At 33.2% G+C, this 19,809-nt stretch overlaps 3 protein-coding genes across 5 annotated transcripts; 2 read left to right on the top strand and 1 right to left on the bottom strand.

Annotated features, from left to right (window-relative positions):
• Positions 1-528: 528 nt before the first annotated feature.
• Positions 529-6,168, top strand: LOC133318268 (mRNA-decapping enzyme-like protein). 3 transcript variants are annotated; one of them, XM_061520263.1, is made up of 9 exons: positions 529-820; positions 915-955; positions 1,094-1,143; positions 1,892-2,036; positions 3,237-3,293; positions 4,217-4,343; positions 4,924-5,394; positions 5,631-5,697; positions 5,803-6,168. In XM_061520263.1, the coding sequence occupies exons 1-8, from the start codon at positions 662-664 to the stop codon at positions 5,685-5,687; spliced, it is 1,107 nt and encodes a 368-aa protein (XP_061376247.1). In that variant the 5' UTR covers positions 529-661; the 3' UTR covers positions 5,688-5,697; positions 5,803-6,168. The 3 variants fall into 3 exon arrangements, with proteins under 3 accessions (XP_061376247.1, XP_061376245.1, XP_061376246.1); XM_061520261.1 differs by having other exon boundaries at positions 5,631-6,168; XM_061520262.1 differs by having other exon boundaries at positions 4,217-4,347; positions 4,928-5,394; positions 5,631-6,168.
• A 1,779-nt stretch (positions 6,169-7,947) lies between these two features.
• On the bottom strand, positions 7,948-11,823 carry LOC133318276 (uncharacterized). Its single transcript, XM_061520272.1, has 9 exons — positions 11,492-11,823; positions 10,980-11,152; positions 10,112-10,216; positions 9,851-9,907; positions 9,611-9,691; positions 9,268-9,302; positions 8,958-9,047; positions 8,702-8,861; positions 7,948-8,588 (listed from the first exon to the last, which is right to left on the bottom strand). Exons 1-9 carry the CDS (start codon positions 11,649-11,651, stop codon positions 8,478-8,480), a joined length of 972 nt encoding a protein of 323 aa, XP_061376256.1. The 5' UTR covers positions 11,652-11,823; the 3' UTR covers positions 7,948-8,477.
• Positions 11,824-14,881: 3,058 nt separating this feature from the next.
• On the top strand, positions 14,882-18,953 carry LOC133318274 (uncharacterized). The gene is made up of 10 exons (XM_061520270.1): positions 14,882-15,021; positions 15,111-15,182; positions 15,289-15,381; positions 16,304-16,385; positions 16,538-16,594; positions 17,203-17,267; positions 17,353-17,448; positions 17,619-17,705; positions 17,805-17,885; positions 17,974-18,953. The coding sequence occupies exons 1-10, from the start codon at positions 14,920-14,922 to the stop codon at positions 18,706-18,708; spliced, it is 1,470 nt and encodes a 489-aa protein (XP_061376254.1). The 5' UTR covers positions 14,882-14,919; the 3' UTR covers positions 18,709-18,953.
• Positions 18,954-19,809: the final 856 nt, after the last annotated feature.

The raw sequence follows: 19,809 nt of genomic DNA, 5'->3' as shown, positions 1-19,809 counted from the left end.
TTGAAATAAATTATAATTATAAAAATATTTTAATTTTCACCTCAAAACAATATCATTTTGGACTCAATGTAGATAACTTATGTATATTAATTGCAGAAAAAATAAACCTATTTATAAAGAAAAAATATGTGTTAAAGATAGATATACAAAGAGGCTAAACACACTTTTTTTCTTCTTTTTTTTTAATAGAAATCTATGCTTCTTTGTATCTGCTTCTCTTAAAAAAAAAAAGCATAAATTTGTGTTTAGTGTACTTTTCCCATTTATAAATTGGGCAATATTAATCTTATGCAACAGGATTTTATTTTTATCTTATGTCCATACATCGATACTTGTGCCATTTCTTTTTTATTTTTTTTTCTTCTCTTTTGTGGTGGGCCTCACTTCAAGTTAAGTGTGCATGAGATAAAAAAAATTTGCTGTGACATAAGACTACAATTACCCTTATAAATTAGTTATAAGGTTGTTTTGGTCATTTTGTCGAGGTTTTTCTTTGGGAAGAAGCTGAGTCTGATCGACTGAATCTGGTTCACCGGCATTGCGTTGCGTTGCGTTGCGCTCTCTCTACGTTTGATGTTTGAGAAGAGAGAGAGAAAGAGAAGACCCTAACCCCCAAATTTACAGCCACAGGGTCCGTTTTGTAGAGAGAGAGAGAGAGAGAATGTCTCAGAACGGGAAGCTGATGCCGAATCTAGACCAACACAGCACGAAGCTTCTCAACCTCACTGTTCTCCAACGAATCGACCCTTTCGTTGAGGAAATTCTCATCACCGCCGCACACGTCACCTTCTACGAGTTTAACATCGACCTCAGCCAATGGGTTCGCTACTTCTCCCTTTCTTTTTCCATTTTCTCTCTTCTCCCCTTCTTTCTCAACACTTTCTCTCTCTCTTTTCTCTTTGATTGCTTTGCAGAGCCGCAAGGACGTTGAAGGATCTCTATTCGTTGTTAAGAGGTTCATTTTCTTCTCTCTCTTTTTTAGCATTTATCATATCACGCGATTCATCGGTTCAACGATCCAAGTGTTAGGATTGGAAATTTATTTTCAACTGAGGTGAACTATAGCTTTCGTTTTGGTTTTGTTTAATTTCAGGAACACACAACCGCGGTTTCAGTTTATTGTCATGAATCGTCGCAATACTGGTTAGTGAGAACATTGTCTTTTCTTTGTTATCAAATTTTTTATTTTTTATTTTTAATTTTCTATTTGGAAAAATTCTGCAGTTTGTTGACAACTTGACGTAATGCACCACTGATCTTCAATGATAATATGAATCTATGAGATTTGATAATGTGATTGTGATTGTTGGATTTGGTTTTGAAAACTTATCATTTTGCCTGCAAGTATATTCGTTAGTCTTGAGTTCACTGGATTCTGTTTGTAAACTAGCTTATAGGCAATGAGACGGAAACTCTCTCGTATAGCTGGACATGCTTGAATTGGATGCAGCGTATATTAGTAGAGTGGCCTCCCATTCACTTGAAAAAGAAAAAAGAAGAAGCTCAATCCGTTGTCAGGATTAATGGATATTCTGTATTCTGATATTGTTGATTCTTGTCTTGGAATATATATATATATATATATATATATATATATATATATATATTATGTTAGTTTTTGCTCTTATGAGGTGATATTATAGTTTTAGTTATGTGTTTTTATCCTTAAAATTATAGGATTGGGGCTTGGGTGTTGGCCGTTGGCACTCCACACTCAGCATCATGCACTCAATATTTTTAGTTTTATGCATAAACTGTGAATTTTCCTTTTAAACCTTGTTTTAAGGTTGACATAATAGATAGTGTGCTCTTACTAGACCTGGTATGGAGAAATGCCTAATGTCCATTCGTGTAACTTGCATTTAACCCTCGTTCTTGTTGGCATAAACAGAAAATTTGGTGGAGAATCTCTTGGGGGATTTCGAGTATGAAGTTCAGGTTCCATATCTACTGTATAGAAATGCTGCTCAAGAAGTGAATGGTATCTGGTTCTATAATGCGCGTGAGTGTGAAGAGGTTGCGAATCTTTTTAGCAGGTATTGCTCTTCCTATGGGTTGAATTATGGAAATGCTACATATAGGATTTTTTTTTATTTTTTTCCGTAAATTCTTAGATTTGGCAAAAAATTTATTACATGCAGTGCTTCTGAATAATCTAAGGTGTATTGCATGTGTATTGCATGTTTGAATTAGCTTATTTTCTGTTCAAAATAGCATATACTCAAAATCTTTAAGCAAGTTTTTGTAAAAGGAAAATACACATTTTTCCTTTAGTTTAAGCAAATCTAAACATGTTAGTAGTAGTGTATTGTTTTGAACCTTGATGGGTGTAAAGTTTAGGTCTTAAAGTTAGTAAATAAGAGTTGATTTGGGGGAACACTTCCAGAAGGTAAAGAGTAATATACCCTTATCCTTTTAAAAGTCAAACACTGGTGTAACTATTAGGTTTTGAATTTGTCATCTCTCCCTCTTCCAGTTCCCAATGGATGTCGGGTTCAACTTAAGGGTTATTGACCTAAATATGGTGTTTGTTTTGTATGGCAGTCAAATTCAATTTTTGAGCATTAGTTAAAGGAATCCTGAAATTAGTTGATGGTGTCCCATAGATGACAGATAAGCTGTGTGCAATAAAGCTTTGTTCTATTTAATAATTTTCTTTTCATGTCAAATATTTTGCACATCATCATTGATTGTAGTTGTATGTTGATATATATATATGTGTGTGTGTGTAGTCTTTTAACATTTTCCTACTGAACATAAAATTCTGGTGTCACTTACTAGAAAATGGGAAAAATCTCCTTTCAGCAATATTGATACTCTAATATGTAGATGATTTTCCCTATAAAAACTGCAAGAATATGATCAAATATTAGACGTATGCAAAGGATGGGAAAAAACAAAGGTTTAGCTAGCAACTTCATCCATTATAACTATTTCCTAGTAATGTGTCTGAGAAACTGCAGATGTTACCTGTGGTCTGTGGATAGAAAGGGTTGTGAACAAAGAAAAAGGAAAATATTGAAAGGTGTTCATGTTATTATTATTATAATTAAGGAATACAAGTTTGTCAGCGGTGGCTTTAGTTGCTGATGTTAACATCAATCTAGATTGATTTTGAATTGGTAAAATCATAATTGAATTTCAACCCCCCCCCCCCCCCCCCCCCCCCCCCCCCCCAAATTTTTTTTTTCTTTAATTGTATCCATATTATTCATTTATATTTGACTGATTTTCAGGATCCTTAATGCTTATGCCAAGGTGCCTCCAAAGTCAAAGGTGTCTTCTACAAAGAGGTAATAATATGCTTCTACCTGGTTAAGTGAATTTGTGCCAGCATCTGCTTGCTCCCCAGTGAATGGTGGGGCTGGTTTAATCAATGTATTGTATATTTTTTTAATACAATCCCATTTAACACTATTACATCATATTCATATCCATCCACCTGAAAGCAAGGGGGTTTGGAGTGATCTTGACGGATGGGTTCCTCTTTCTCTCTCCCCAATCTTTATTGCGTGCTCCATTTTGTGTCTGTCTCATGTACTTCTACTTTCATGGGCTCCTGCCTATCTTTCCAGCATACTATCATGGATGACTCCCGATTCCGTCCAACTTTAAGTTGAGATAATTACTTTTAGCTGTCTGGAACCTATCTTTTTTGTTGTTGTTTTTTTTTTTTTTTGGGGGGGGATGGGATGCATTTTGGAATTTGGATCTTATGTGGAATATGAGTATTATTCTACTTACTTGTGGATATGCAACGTACACCTAGGTCATGTTATTATATAATTATGTTATATTTTGTTTGTGGAAGGGGATAAGTTCCATTATTTGTCCATTCTTGTTTCTTTTGTATAAAATTGTATTAGTTACTACAGAACAGGGTTATGTTTCTTCGCCTTCTCTTTGGTGTTCTACCAATGCCTGTTTCGAGGGAGTTCCCATCTTTGATATACAGAAATATTGAGCAGCCTTGTTTCATTTTTACTTTTCTTCTTTTCTGTTTTTTTATTTTAGTCTTGGATAATATTTTACCCTCCTCGTCATTATACTATCCTTTTTTCTCTAAGAAATTTTTTTTTTTCTATCAAAAGATTTCTTGTCAATAGTAAATGATCATGCTGTGGTTGACAGCTTAGCTAGCATAAATTAGTCATTTATTTCTGCACATTGTATACTTAGAATTTGAGTGATGAAGTTCTGCTTACATTTATTGTAGCGAGTTTGAGGAACTGGAAGCAGTACCAACTATGGCAGTTATGGATGGTCCTCTTGAGCCATCATCATCAACTGCTTCCAATGTGACTGATGTTCCTGATGACCCATCCTTTGTAAACTTCTTCAGTGTAAGTACCATAGTGGCCATTTTTATTTACTTCTAATAATGTCATCTATATCTGAACTTTCTTGACAAATGATATGATGTGATGACACTGGCATAGTGAAGATGGATAATTGCTTGCATGCTTAGCTTGGTTGTGTCCTTTGGTTCCCTTGTACCTAGGTGTTCCTCCTCATTTTCAGCTATGTCATAATGGTCTTTCCTGGCGATTGCTTTTGAACAATAAAAGAACTGAAATTACTTTACAAAAGCATACTGGATAAGTTGACTACTTGAAAACTATAAGATGGGGATTTATTTCATCTAATATTGAAATGTTCTTTCACTACATCTGCCACTTTAGTATTTCTGACATTATTAGTGAATCTCATTTTTGGATCTAACTTTTGAATCTAAACATCATTTGTTGTCCATTTTTTCACAAACTATAGGACCCACTGATGACCATACGGTGCTCCACTTTTGACCATTTATGATCAATATTCAGTACATTGATATTGTGAACATAGTTTTTCATGATAAGTTAAACATTTGTAACTCAGTTCTGATCAGATTGATTTTTTTCCGATACTTAATTATTGCAGGCAGCGATGGCCATTGGGAATACTCCAAATGCTCCAATTACTGGACAACCTTATCAGTCTTCTGCTACAATTTCTTCATCTTCTGTGCCAACTACTGTTGCTTCACCCACTGTGCCAACCTTGCAGAAACCCTCTCTTTCAGCATCCACTCCTCTATTACCCCAGCTTGATGCTCCTGAATCCATCAGCAGCAGCAGCAACCGAGCTACAAATCTTGTGAAGCCTTCTTCGTTTTTCGTCCCTCCCCCTTCTTCTTCAGCGATGATGATACCCCCTGTGTCTTCATCCACACCTACTGCACCTCCCCTTCATCCTGCTGTTAGTGTACAACGCCCATATGGTGCTCCACTGCTACAGCCATTTCCACCTCCCACTCCACCACCTTCACTTACTCCTGCTGCTCCTCTTCCGAACTATGGTCCAGTTATTTCTAGAGAAAAGGTCCGAGATGCTCTTCTGGTGCTTGTTCAGGTTAGTGTACTTGCTTGGTACTTTTGTATGATATCTTGAGTACAATGATCTTAAATGACTGTTAGGGAGAAGATAATTTTGTACGATCTTCTTGTATTCTATTCCCTACTAAGAAGCATATATTAGTATGATTGTATTATTATTATTCTTTTCTTTTTTTCGGAAACATATTATTATTATTATTATTCTTGTTTGTCCTCTAATTTTCTAAAAGAAATTTTTTTTTGTGTTGGTAGGATAATCAATTCATTGATATGGTCTATAGAGCGCTGCTGAATGCTCATCAATCGTGACTTTCAGAAGGTGTTTAATTATCAATTCGCTGGAAGAATTGTTTTTTGGGCTGATACATTTACTATAATTTTTAGGCCAGGCTTTTATCATGTCCTAAACTTTGAAATGTTTCAGTCATTTTCCATTTGCAGAATTGGTTGTGCGTTGTGATGACCATTTTGATCTCGGTAGTTTCCTGAATGTCACTGTTATTTAAACAAAAGACAAAACGGCCATATCAACTTCAGTAGTGACATGACATGGCAGGAAATGGTGAGAACTCCGGATGAATGGTTAGAGCAACACGGAACTGATTTCACAAATTATAGTATTTGACTGGAACAAATCTCCAAATTATGGGGGATGGTAAGGTTTTTATTGAGCCTTGTTTATTGTGTATTTTATTAAGTTGTTATGCGTTAAGATGACTGTTGTGTATAGCACCATTGGTCAGTGTTTTAATGAAAATGAACTGTGCTGCATAATGCAAGTATATAATCAGCCTGATTCTTTTGAAGAATTATGCAGCACCTGAGAATCGTTCTTCTGACTGAGGCACTGATATTGCACTTTGTACGTCTATCATTCAAAAAGTAGTACTCAACTGTCGCTTAAAAATTCTGCATTGGTAGTCCATAGGCTAAAGCACCATTTTAAAGTTTTTGGACAGAAGAATTGCCCGGTTAAAGCTGATTGCATAAGTTTTTCCAAAGTAATGCAGTCAAACATGTCACCTATGCTGACGGGACTAGTCCCGTCACTGATACTGACGGGACTCGTGCCACGTCAGCGCCACGTAAGCAGTCCAATTACCGTAAATTTTCGGAAGACCATAACTTGTGATTCGGGTATCCAAATCAGATGATTTTTTTTTTGATTTCACATAACTTTTCAAGATCTACGCAATGACACCTCATTTGATATATTTTATCTCCCACAAACATAGTCTTATGGATAAACACTCTTGTGATTGTGATACAATTGTTACAAATTCAAACTATGTTTGTGGGAGATAAAATATGTCAAACGAGGTATCATTGCGTAGATCTCGAAAAATTATGTGAAATAAAAAAAAAATCATCTGATTTGAATACCCGAGTCACAAGTTATGGTCTTCCGAAGATTTACGGTAATTGGATTGCCTACGTGGCGCTGACGTGGCACGAGTCCCGTCAGTATCAGTGACGGGACTAGTCCCGTCAGCATAGGTGACATGTTTGACTGCATTACTTTGGAAAAACTTATCCAATCAGCTTTAACCGGGCAATTCTTTTGTCCAAAAACTTCAAAATGGTGCTTTTCCCGTAGTCCATACGAGGAAAGTAGTATTATTTTATCTTTTTGAAATTATAGATGGAATAATAAAAATTGGAAATTTTTATGATTTTAAAATTTTTATTACTCATTTTGTAAAATTTGCTATAAAGTTTGTAATTGTAATTGTAATTGACTTTAATATTTCTACAGTAAATTAAAAAATAATTTTTGAATTAAAAAATTATAATAAAAAAAATTATAATTATAATAATATTTTGATTTTTACTTCAAAATGATGTTGTTTTGGATTTAATGTAGATAAGTTATTTATATTAATTGTAAAAAAAATGAACTCATTGTAAATAAGGTGGTACTTGTTTATATTAAAATACTTGAGTATTCTTAAAAGTCACACTTGACTAATTCACCATATGTTTTATAATGCAATGCACAGAACAATACAATGCTCCTAATTAAACCAAGGGAAATATGACTTTTAATATTATACGAGATAAATTTTGTCGTGTACACACAAGAAATGGGTGTGTTTTTTTTTTCACTTTAGTAGATTCTATTTACTTTCTTTGTATGTTGCATGAAATATAATTATCTCGTATAGCATGGTTGAAGAAGAGGATTCCTTGTAGCAAAGAGTTTGTAAATCGTGTCAAAATTATTATTTTTATTTTATTTTTCAAAAAAAAAAAAAACAGTGGATCACAGGATCTTGTTTCTACTACATGAGAAGAGAAATTTTGCTCCAACAGGAGATCGTTTAAAGTTTAAACCCTTTAACTAAACCAGAAACTGGCAAGTTATTATTCAAACTGAATTACATGAATCAAAACAAATTTTTTACTCGAGTATAGCTTTTACACAAGTTACATTACAGAAGTCTAGTACTTAATGGTGTACTTACAGTCACACTGCAATGTGTCGGCTAGGCAAGCTCTTTACCAATGAAACATCTATTATCTCTTACCAGCACTCTTCTTACTACGAGACCTTGAACAATATTACAGTACCATCGGAAAAACCTGCACAATTGTTGTATGACGAATCTGCATTGCCCTCAGAAAAACCAGCATTATCACGGGCAATTAGAGAGTGAAGTAAAAGCCATTAAGAGTGGGCTAAGAGTGGGTTGAGGGATGTTACAAGTTCAAATTTCAGTGTCAAAAAAGGAGTGAAGTATCTCTGTGACCAAACTGACGTCCATTATAAGTTATACAACTAGGAAAAATATTCAAGAACCCCGGAGAATTTATTTATTTATTTTTTCTTTTAAGTACAAAAACACCTCTAGTTTAATAAACATAAAAGGAGAAAAGCCTCACTCATCAATTTAATTCCTTTTTTTTTTTTCTTTGAATTGTTCAACACATTAATATACTCATTTATCATCTCTCTAATGGGTTCACCATGAAGACACAAGCATTGAAGGGTTTTAATCTGTGTGGACAATTCTGGATGTAGCACTTCATTTCAAATATTCGAGGATGTAGGGAGTGGTGTCCTGTATTGAGCACAGCCAAATAAATACTTCAATCATTTTAGCCATCCCCGTTTTCTGGAAACACAAGCTGCAAGTCTTCATTGTCTCTATACACTTGCACTAGAACTGCAGCCTTGTATACAAACATCCCAAACATGGCCGGCACAAGCTGGAGTTAACAAGACACAGTAATATAAATGACCAATTTGTTTCACTAGAGTTGTATAATAATGCTTTGTGCTTAAGAAAAAGTTTTATAGTACACTTGCTTCTATGTGTTACCTGAAAATCAAAGAAGTTACTGGTTAAATATTGATGAGACAGAACCCAAAGTCCAAAAATTGTTGCTGGAATCACAAGCCTTGGAGATGAAAGTGACATACTGCAACCCTTGATCGACACCTCCAATAAATCTTGAAGGTCCTCACTTCTTATACCAATTCTGGTAAAGAAAGTTGTTTAATCAAAACAAGGGATGAAAGAATATCAACAACAGAAAATGCTAACTGGCATGCAAAGCACAAGTTTTCAGTTGTACTTCTTTGACTTCTTTTTTGTGAATATTCGAGGAACAGTTTCACTGGATAGGTTGTCTGCATGTTGATACAAGAGGCGAAGGTACAAGCAACTGCATTGGAAAATGATATCTTAATTACCATAGTAACATTAAAAAAACCAGCTTCTGAGCAGAAAATTTTAAAATACCATAGTGATATTTGAAAAGTTTTACTTTCATGAACCTAACTCAAATAAAGTGAATAACTAAGAAGCTCATCACTGACCACTTAAGCTCATCAAACATTAACAAGACAGTTTCAACTTTCAACCTAATAAATTGCAAGACAAACCTGAAAAGGACTCCAATCGCATAACTTATAGCCGCCTGCACAATAAAAAGACAGGCACTTAAACACAACATGCCCCAAAACTATTTTTGATAGGCAAAGAAAACAATATGCTCCAAACTGTTGTTTTGAGATGAAGGAACTCATTTGGAACTTATTCGTGGTAGTGGTTAAGATTAAATCATTGCTGTAAGACCTTTGCATCCATCTAAAGTTAATCTTATCATGACAAAATAAAAGATGATTGAGTGATTAGAAGCAGTCGTTTGGCCTTATTATCAAATATAATAGCAAGTTGGTGAGACATTGTTTTTCAAACAAAGCATTTAATGAAGGAAAAATTTACCTGCACTGACAAAGTTATCAAGCAATATCCACTACAAGCCAGTCCAATACCCACAGATAGAAGCAATATTTCCCTCTTGAGCTACAATTACAAAATGATAATAATAAAGAATCAGCAGCTTACACAACCTTTGATCAACAATAATTAATCAAAGCCTACATGCCTTGAGGTAAGAAAGCACTGATGTCCTTGGTTGAAGCTAATAAAAGAACCTACTGAGTTTCAAGATAAGTGTCATACAGATTCATATTTGAGAATGTTTAATTTCTTCCTTCTTGCACTGCTGTCCTGTAACATCTGTTAATATTTGAAAGCAAGCATCAAATATTATTTACCCATGAAAGAAGCTGGATTTAAAATACATCAAAAAAAAAAAAATATGTATTAAAATTTGAAATATATTAACTTCATATCCAATATCCCACTTTTGTGTCTAGGGATGGTGGCGTAAAGAAGAAAAATGAAAGTTCCTCACATCATATAAAAAAACTAAAAGCATACCTTAGCAGTCACTTTCTTGTTTATTGGAGCAGATATGTCACCTAATACCCACTCATGGGTTCTTGAAAGTTTCAAAAAACCATCATCACTATTACTCTCTATGAACTACAAATATTAGAAGCACCCCATATGTCAATGAATTGCCTAATCAATGAAATCATATACTTCAGAATTTGTATTGGATCACTACAAGGAAAAGAATTGTCAAAACTGGCACACTTTACAGAATTTACAAAAATCATATCATAATGGTTTAAAATGAAGTGTTGGGAACTCGGTTCGTTCAACTCGGCACCGAAGTGTGTCAAATGTCAAACGTCAAGCTTGGAGCTTGGCACTCACAATCAGAGGTTGGCCTCAGTCACCAGGTCAGTCTGTACACAGCAGAAACAGAAGAATGCAGAGGAGAGAGATAGAGATGAACACAGTCAAATTGTTTTATATGGGAAAACCTTCTCCAATGTAAAGAAGTAAAGACCTACGGGACATTAGTCCAGAATCAGACTTCTACTGTGAAAATAATGGGTACAAGATATCAAACTTCATCAATAATGGTGGTATTCTCTCAAACCTCACCTACAATGGAGGTATTCTCTTAAACTTCCCTAAGAAGGTCTAATACTCAAACTTCTCCCTAGAGATGCTCTCAAAATTGTCTAAAAAATATCTAATCCTAACCTCTCATATAACACAAGCTTATATAGGAGAGGAGGTAAGATTCTAGAATATGAAAGTGGGGATTAGGGTTTCTTGAGCCCCACAAAAACAACATTGGTCCTTGTGCAGCATTGAAAGAGGAAAAGCCCAACAGGAAGCACTGAAAGGAAGTCAATCTGGACAGAAATTGAGTACAAGGAGTCAGCTGTACCTGCTCCTGATCTGATTGCTGAGAAGTGTTGTCGGTGTTCTTGTTAATATCAGAATCAACAGCATTTCTTAACTTCCTCTGCCACAATATATCAGAAGCTCTTGATATAAAATCCCCATTTAGTTCCCTTTCCTTAAAAAATATTTGCAACACATCCTCTTCTGCATCACTCACTAGAAATTAAGAGTTTCAACCAATTAGCTTTCATTGGAAATAAGGATTGAAAATGACAGACAAAAGATGAATGCTAATCCAACTAAATATAACTTACATTGGGGCCAAAAGGATAGAAACAATGGTGAAAGAACATATACTTCAATAAATGTATATAAGCTAAGACATAAGGGGTAAATATAATTATTAAAATTAAACTTTCTGAAAAAGACAAAAAAGCTATCTCAGAATCTAATGAACAACACCTTCAATATTTAAGGTCCTGTCCTTCATGAACTTACTCTCTCTCTCTCATTGAAACCAAACAAAGGGAGAATATAATGAAGAGAGGTGCTAACCTGAAGGTGAAGAAGGACCAGCTCTTAAGACTGAAACAAATGGGGTACTTGTTTTGGTAGAAAAAAAAGCACGTGGAAAACGAGACAAGGTATAAATTTTAGGGAGATGAAGGTTGTAACAAGCAGGGAGGAATCTAATCCTTGAAAGGGTATCCATCATGATATGAAACTGTTCAAGTTTGAAGAATTGTTTGTTCAATACAATTATACAACTCAAGGCTCAAGCAAAGTAAAGAATATATCTGTCATTTGCTTCTTTGAGCAATGGAAGCCAAAATATCTTGGTGGCGACCACTTTAGCGTATTGGTGCGGAGCGAGTGACTCTGCTTCAAATCACTCGTCGCTTAGCAAAGCAACATTATCTGGACAAATTCTTTTAATAAGAATTTTTCATTCCATATTTTAAAAGAATTTGAAAAAATGATTTTGTTTTTAATTCACTTGAGTTTAACATTTTGTTTTTATTGGAATTTTTTTTTCTCTCCCACATTCATATAATCAATAACACCTATATTTACTTTTGGGAAAAGTATTTTTCAAATCACTGAAAATAAAATTATCTCCGACAAGTTTAAAATAATGTCGTTTTAGGATTATAAGATTAAAAAATTATAATGATAAAGACATATTAACCTATAATATATTAGAATTATAAAAATACCTTAATTTTTGTCTTAAAATAAAATTATTTTGGACTCACCGAAAATAATTTATCTTCATTAATAAGAAAAATCCTTTACCCTTTATTTTTAGGGAAAACTCTAACAATTATTTTTCGTAAAAACTCTATAACTTAAGTTTTTTTTTACCATTTACACTCCTAAATTAGAGGGATAAGTGGTAAAGAAACTTTAAGTTAGAAATATAAGTGATAAATAAAACTTTAAGTATAATATAAAGGAAGAAGTTATAGTTACTACATAAATATTAGGAAGAGGGTAAGTGATTTTAGAAAAAATTTATAAGTTTTTTTTTTAAAGTTTTTCTTCATTTTCATATAAGTATGAAAGAGAAAAAATTTCTGAAATAAAAACATAAATATTTTCCCCTTTATTAAATCATAATATTTTGATTAAAAAATAGTTTAATGCCTACTTTTCTGACTTTATTTTAAAATTTCAATTTGATTTTTTAATCTAATCAAGTATATATTCATTTTAATTTAAATGTATTTTTAAATTTATACTTAATTAAAATTTAGTTTAAATTAGAAAATTTAGTATACACACCGGTGCTTTATAATTGTCATAGCTTTTAAGAAATTAATAATATTATTTATATAATTTTCTGAAAAAAAATCACAAGTAATGTCAAATTATTAATATATAAATAACAAAGTTAAACTGTACTAAAAAATAAAAATGGAAAAAATAAAAAAGTTTTTTATTTAAAAAAAAAAATGCTCATGTTATTAGTAACACCGTTGTTAAAAAGTGAAAACCAACACTAATGGCTTTTTGATCTTTTGTCTCTCATTAATTAATTAATAATCATTTTACCCTTTATCCAAAACTATCTACCAACCTGCATCTCTTTAATTGAAATTTGAATATTTAATCGATTAAATAGTCAAAATAGACAAAAATGGTTGACTCGAGATTTAATTGATTAAATCTCCCTCTTTAATTGATTAACTTGAATATTTAATCGATTAAAACTTATATTTAATCGATTAAATATCCCAAATGAACGTGAAACATTGATTGAATGAGACAAACAAGAAAAACTCGCTACATTCAAAGGGGATGATTAAGGTTTAGTTTACTATAATGATTAAGTTTTGGCTGACCTAACTGTTCGTTTGAAATCTGTCTTACTTGCTGTGAAGAAATACGAAATGAAAGTATTTCATCACGACTTGAATTGAAGTTTGAATATGTTAATAAGAGCAGTGAGTACATGCATGGTGGTCATCCTCAACTAGTATATTGTGATTTAGGGACTTCAGAGGGTACTATTGAGATATATACTTATTGCAAATTTGAGCACAAGACTCTTCAGAGAGAAGCAATATTAAGCAGAAAATTTATGATAAGAGCTACTTTTAGAGATGATACGAATTATAATAACATATATTGTCCAGTGTCAAGTGACTTGTCAGAAGAAAGGTTATTTCTCTTTCAACAACGTTGGATTAAAGGTGAACCAATCATAGTTCGAGATGTTCTTAAACTAAGTACAGGTCTGAGTTGGGAGCCAAAGGTCACTTGGCAAGCATTATGTGAAAATTTGGATTAAGAGAACAACTCAAATGCGTTAATGAATCAAGATTGGTTCTCGCTACGCAGTGAATCAACGAGTTTTCCTTGTTTGTCTCATTCAATCAATGTTTTCACGCTTATTTGATATATTTAATCGATTAAATATAAGTTTTAATCGATTAAATATCCCTCTTAATCGATTACAGAGGGTGATTTAATCGATTAAATCTCGAGTCAACCATTTTTTCCTGTTTTGACCATTTAATCGATTAAATATTCAAATTAATCGATTAAAGAGGGACAGATTGATGGATAATTTTGAATAAAAGATAAAATAATTTTTAATTAATTAATGAAGAATAAAAGGGTCAAAAAGCCGCCATAAATTCTTGTCATTTTTTTTTTCATTTCAAAAAGTGCTAAGTATAAAGTAAGGTATATAAAGTTCTTAGAGTATATTATAAATTATTAAAAGGCCCTGGTTCATTAATTAATTTAATTTTGTGAAATTTTTTAGTATTGGTAGGTGGATTTATATATTGTCCATCTTCTCTTAATAAGCATATTAGAATATAATATAAATCATTAAAAAGATTATTATCTTTTTATTGGAATTAATTTTTTTCAAAAGTCAAGTATATAAATAAGGGGAAGGATATTGTAACAACTAATTAGTGTTACTACCAATCAATTTTATTGTTAGATCGATTATGTTAATCCAATGGTTATATTTATTTATATCCTTGTATGGTGATGATTCTCATATTTAATACTTTATATTTATTTTCACCCCATATTTAATGTGAAAGCATTAAATATGAGAAATCATACAAAGATGAAAATAAATATAACTGTTGAACCAACATAATCGATCTAATAGTGAAATCAATTGATAGTAATATTACTACACTAATCAGTTGTTATGATATCCTACCCTTATAAATAATACTATTGAAAAATACTTTCCCATGTCGAGAAAATTTTGCTTACTAATAAACAATAAGATATAATATTCTGAAAATAATTAAATTTTTCAATAAAAATATTTTTATTATATTTATTAAGATTTTTAGTAAAATTTACAAGATTAAATTCAGTTGTTATTAAAAATCAAATGTAAAAAAGAGTAAAGAAAGGTAGGGTTTTTCTGATGATATGCTACAAGTTTAGGGTTTTCTAAGGCTTTTGCGAATTGGATCAGTGAGGTTAAGGGGACAGAGGAGCCAATGGCTCGCCTGAGCTCCGAGCAGGTATTGAAGGACAACAATGCTGGCGGCGATCCAAGCTCCGTTATCAGTCTTCAGCTCACTCACAAAGCTCTTTCTGATGTGATGTTTCATCCCCTTTTGATTTATGTACCCTTTACAAGTGACAACCACCAAAAATATTAACTTTTTTAACTTTGGAAATTACCCAGGTATCATGCTTGGCCAACTTCAAAGCCTTGGAAAAGCTTGACCTCAAGCTCAACAATCTCACTTCACTTGAGGTACTTTGTTTCTTAGCTCTCTCTTTTTATTTTTATTTTTTATTTTTTTAAGATTAAAAAAAGGTTTGGGCATTTCTGATTTGTTTGTTTTTACATGCTACACCAGGGGTTGAGATCATGTGTTAATTTGAAGTGGCTATCTGTTGTAGAAAACAAATTAGAAAGCTTAGAAGGAATTCAAGGACTTACTAAGCTCACAGTAAGTAGCTGCTTTGTCATTATCACCTAAGCTCCTGGTTTTGTTTTGTTACTTTTTAATTTAACAGCTATTCCTATGTATCAGAAGTTTTTGTTTTTGTTTTTTGTGGGACTTAGTTTATTATGTTAAGTTTACTGGTAACTTGAAGGGTGTATTTGTTGTTAATAGCTTTTGTTGTGCTCTTACCGGTGTGTCAATTGTGTGAACTTTTCCTTTCATCAACTAAAATATTTATTGTCAGAACATTTGTTTTTCTTTCTAGAATCCTGTGTTTCAGATACCTTGACTCTCTCTAGGACTGGGTTACTCAAATTGCATTCGGAAAACAATGCTTTATGATTAAGGTCGTTGAGATTCTTCTTATCTTGAGATTGATATGATTGTAGCCTAACTCCCTAGTATTGGGACTCCCTTCTTGACACTTATTATGCTGGAATTTCCAAGGGCATTACTTGTTTCGTTTTGCAAGACGCATTACTTGTTTGGAACCACGTGCATCTTGTATATATACTTGTTATTAATATCCTCATATAGTGGCATTTCCAAGGGCTCAAGTCTCTACCTTTTTAGATTAAATTTGCCAGAAATCTTTCATTTCACAGGTTGTGCTGAAAGTTTGATCGAGTAATATTGTTCTTAGAATTTGATTACTATCTTTAAAGCTTTTGAAAGAGTGGCATTCTGCTGAGTTCTTTTCTGAAATGAGGATTTTTCTATCTTTCTTCATGTGCTTGTTTGTTTACGCATGCATATGTCCAGAATAATGAACTTATTTCTTGTCAAACAATCTGCCTATGATTGATTAAGGGCAAACCCCGCTGCACAAGACCCCCTGACCTTCCTATGCTTAATTCTTCTGATAAAAGTCAATGAGTTACATGACGATTTAGGAATCACATTTATACGTATATATGCAAACCAGGTGCTAAATGCAGGCAAAAATAAGCTTAAATCTATGGATCCGGTCAGGTCACTTGTTAGCATCCGAGCACTGATTTTGAATGGTGAGACTTCTTACATGATCATCTGCTAACCACATCTATTTTGAAGGTTAACCCAGAACAATGCAAAAAAAAATTTAAAAAAATAGTGAATCTTTCCATATATTTCTATCTTTCTTTTTCTTTACTCTTACTTTTTTTTTTGGTTTTGGCAGAGAATGAAATTGTCTCCATTTGTAAACTTGATCAGATGAAAGACTTGAACACTCTTGGTATGACTGATTATGCTTTGCATTTTCTTTATTTTTTAACATTTTCCGACGCCACCTAGTGGGATAGACTCGGTTGCTGTCTACCATTTTTAGTGACTGATATGGCTTTGATGTTGTGCTTCCGTCATACAAGGATAAATTTGAATTTTCATTTAGTCTCTCAGTAATTATCCACTCGTAATAAGGATGTGCTTCTTGAAGCAAAGATGAAATGGAAATAAGATAACATTAAAAGCCTACAGACAAAGTCAGGATGAAACAATATGAATTGGTATATATAATCGATTGCAAACTTTCTTGATGGATCCTGATTCCGAAAAAAAAAAACAAAGAAAGGAAGTTTAGCAATACACATTTCACGTTGAAAAAGAGAATTGTTAATTATACATACATACGTACTTCTATATATATATATATATATATGTCTGCAGTTCAAATTAGATAATCATGCATATTTGTTTTCTTTTCTATTTTGGTTGTTTGGGCCTTGGGGGTGGGGGAGAGGGGTTACTTTTTGTGTGCGTGTGGCTGGCAGGTACTTCAAACTAAAAACTATACTGATGGTTTGAACTTGAATAATTTCTGAATATCTGTAAATTCTCCTGCAGTTCTATCCAAAAACCCTATCTGTAAAATTGGTGAGGCTCTGATGAAGGTGAAACGTATAACAAAGGTAAAGGGTTCCCCAAGATATTGACACCTTCAGTGTTTGTTTCAGTATTGTATTCCCATTGCTCATAATACTTCTCCTGGTCCAGCTTTCCCTCTCTTATTGTCAGCTTGAGGGTATTGACACTTCACTGAAGTCTTGTGTTGAATTGAGAGAGCTCCGCCTTGCTCACAATGAGATTAAGGTGTGCTTCAAATATGTGATTTTCCCTATTAAATTCTATACCAACAAATGGGTTTGTCTTTTGAATGTTCCTTAGAGTGCGTTCATATTATACTTATTTCATGACTTTATTGCTTAAGAATTTTTTAGTTTTATATTGTTTACAACATCTTACTAACTTTTGGATTTCAGTCTCTCCCAGATGAATTAATGCATAATTCAAAGCTCCGGAATTTAGATTTGGGGAATAATGTGATCACAAGGTGGTCAGAACTAAAGGTTTGATATGCATATCTGGCATTTTCCACTTTTTCCAATATTTCATAGTTGTCTAGAACACCCTTTACCTTGTATCTTCATCATGTATTATGACTGCAGGTGCTCGAATCACTCACAAATCTGATAAATCTCAACCTACAAGGAAATCCCATTGCCGCAATTGATAAAATTACAAGAAAGGTGATCCCCCTGTTTGTTTGGTTGATAAGTTAATTCACACTTGATTCTCATATTTCATTCTTAAACTAGCGTGGGTGCAATGTTACAGATTAAGAAAGCACTGCCGAAACTACAGATATTCAATGCTAGACCAGTAGATAGCGATACCAAGAATGAGAAAGGCGACATGGTTGATGGCGTTCATGATTTTTCAGTAGATCATGCGGGTCAAAATTTGAGAGATAACACCAAGGAAAAGAAGAGTGGAAGATTTCATCCAAAAGGTGAAAATGAGGATGATCATCTTGAAGCTGTTGATGATCTTGACTTGGGGAGAAAATCAAGTAAGAAAAGGAAGAAAACTGTTGATGTATCCAAGAAGGAAGTTGGGGTCCTTGATGAGGAAAATACAGGTCATAACAAGGGTAGGGAAGATAGAAAGGAAGACAGTCTAACAGTTACTGTTGATCCTAACATGGAGAATAAATCAACTAAGAAAAAGCAAAGAAAGGATAACAAGCCCTTGGACAAGGGGTTGGCTCTTGAGGAGAATGTTACTAGGATTGAGAAGAAACAAAAGAATGAGGAACAAAGTGAACTTCATGTTATCGATGATGCAGAAGCTTCATTTGCAGAGTTTTTTGAAGGCAAGGATGCAGAAAAAATGAACCATGGTGGTGAAAAGAAAGTACGGGACAAAGTGGCTAAGGATGTGAAATTGGTGGGTAGCAATGTAACCTCATTGGTCAAGAGTAAGAATTCTAAAATGCAGAACATAGAGGCTCTAAGATCTTCAGTAGAAGAAATTGGAATGGGAGGACCATCAACATGGGGTGATGAGTGATAATATCTGGAGATATGGTGATGCTTCAAGCCTTTGACTATGAGGAGTTGAGGACTAGTTTTGAGTCTCAGACATTATGTTTTATGCCCCCCCTTTTCCCTTTTTATGTGACTAATGTGAAATGCAGTTAGTTAAGTGTTATGTTACTTTTTCTTTTCTTTTTTGGATACTTGTAATGTTACTTTTCAGAGGGGGCTCCTTGTTTAATTTGCTTGTAGCATTCAAAGATAGATTTTCATCCCTGCTCGGTGTTAAACTGTTGTCCAGTCCAAGATTCTGCTACTATTGTGTTGAAAATATAACCCAAAACAACACCCCTTGGTATGAAACTATAAAGAAGATAACAACAATCAGATTCGTTGGGTTGAGGATTTTTCTTACCTAATAGGGAAGTTTCATGACAGAGAGAGTAAAGTGTGAGAGAGAGAGGATAAACTATATTGTATTTTTACACACTAAACAAAAGGTATATCAAATGAGTATTTGTTACTTGGGAAAAAATATTCTCATGTCACATGAGATAAGTTTTTTTTCTTACACACCTTTCGATAATTGTGTCATTTTTTTTTCTTTTATTTTTTTTTTCAGGTGGTAGAGCTCACTAGTTTGTCTTTATGATATGAGATAACTATCTCCTTTAACATGAGATTAATAAAATCCTTGTTACAATCAACTAACTATTCACAAGAAGTAATTATGGTTAGAAGTATTTAACCCGAGTTAAACACAAGCAACTAATTATAGTTAAATATAAAATGTAGAGTAGGATTATATTGACAAATTTTTTTTTTATAAATTTACAAATTACACTATCTTTGATCGGTAAGACTCTACTCAATAGTGTTTTACTGGTAAGACATAGTGTAATTTGTGAGAGTTTGTAAACAAAAAGATTATAAATATAACATTATCCTAAAATGTATTCTATAAATATTTTGGTTTGAGTTAAAATATTAAAAACCAGCAAACAAATTAAATTAAGTTCAGTTGCGACTTGCAAACGTCTAGACCTAAACCAACCTGCCTGATGACTTAACATAACTCATTTGCTTTAGGTTGAGAACCTAAAGTAACGAATTTTAAGTTATTTACAACCTAATT

This window comes from Gastrolobium bilobum, unplaced genomic scaffold, assembly GCF_033153095.1.
Source record: "Gastrolobium bilobum isolate Gb01-03AN ecotype WA unplaced genomic scaffold, APGP_CSIRO_Gbil_v1 utg11607, whole genome shotgun sequence".
Lineage (NCBI taxonomy): Eukaryota > Viridiplantae > Streptophyta > Magnoliopsida > Fabales > Fabaceae > Gastrolobium > Gastrolobium bilobum.
This window is presented reverse-complemented; position numbering and strand designations above follow the sequence as displayed.

What these genes read in the sequence shown, in the direction of transcription:
- LOC133318268 (XM_061520263.1), top strand. Translation starts at nt 662, where the DNA reads ATGTCTCAGAACGGGAAGCTGATGCCGAATCTAGACCAACACAGCACG. An exon ending in GTTGCGAATCTTTTTAGCAG is followed by an intron (nt 2,037 to 3,236) that starts GTATTGCTCTTC and finishes ACTGATTTTCAG; the next exon opens with GATCCTTAATGCTTATGCCA. An exon ending in AAGGTGTCTTCTACAAAGAG is followed by an intron (nt 3,294 to 4,216) that starts GTAATAATATGC and finishes CATTTATTGTAG; the next exon opens with CGAGTTTGAGGAACTGGAAG.
- LOC133318276 (XM_061520272.1), bottom strand. Translation starts at nt 11,651, where the DNA reads ATGATGGATACCCTTTCAAGGATTAGATTCCTCCCTGCTTGTTACAAC. An exon ending in GCGATTGGAGTCCTTTTCAG is followed by an intron (nt 9,048 to 9,267) that starts GTTTGTCTTGCA and finishes TTTCCAATGCAG; the next exon opens with TTGCTTGTACCTTCGCCTCT. An exon ending in ACAAAAAAGAAGTCAAAGAA is followed by an intron (nt 8,862 to 8,957) that starts GTACAACTGAAA and finishes TTTCTTTACCAG; the next exon opens with AATTGGTATAAGAAGTGAGG.
- LOC133318274 (XM_061520270.1), top strand. Translation starts at nt 14,920, where the DNA reads ATGGCTCGCCTGAGCTCCGAGCAGGTATTGAAGGACAACAATGCTGGC. An exon ending in CCGAGCACTGATTTTGAATG is followed by an intron (nt 16,386 to 16,537) that starts GTGAGACTTCTT and finishes TGGTTTTGGCAG; the next exon opens with AGAATGAAATTGTCTCCATT. An exon ending in AGGTGAAACGTATAACAAAG is followed by an intron (nt 17,268 to 17,352) that starts GTAAAGGGTTCC and finishes CTCCTGGTCCAG; the next exon opens with CTTTCCCTCTCTTATTGTCA.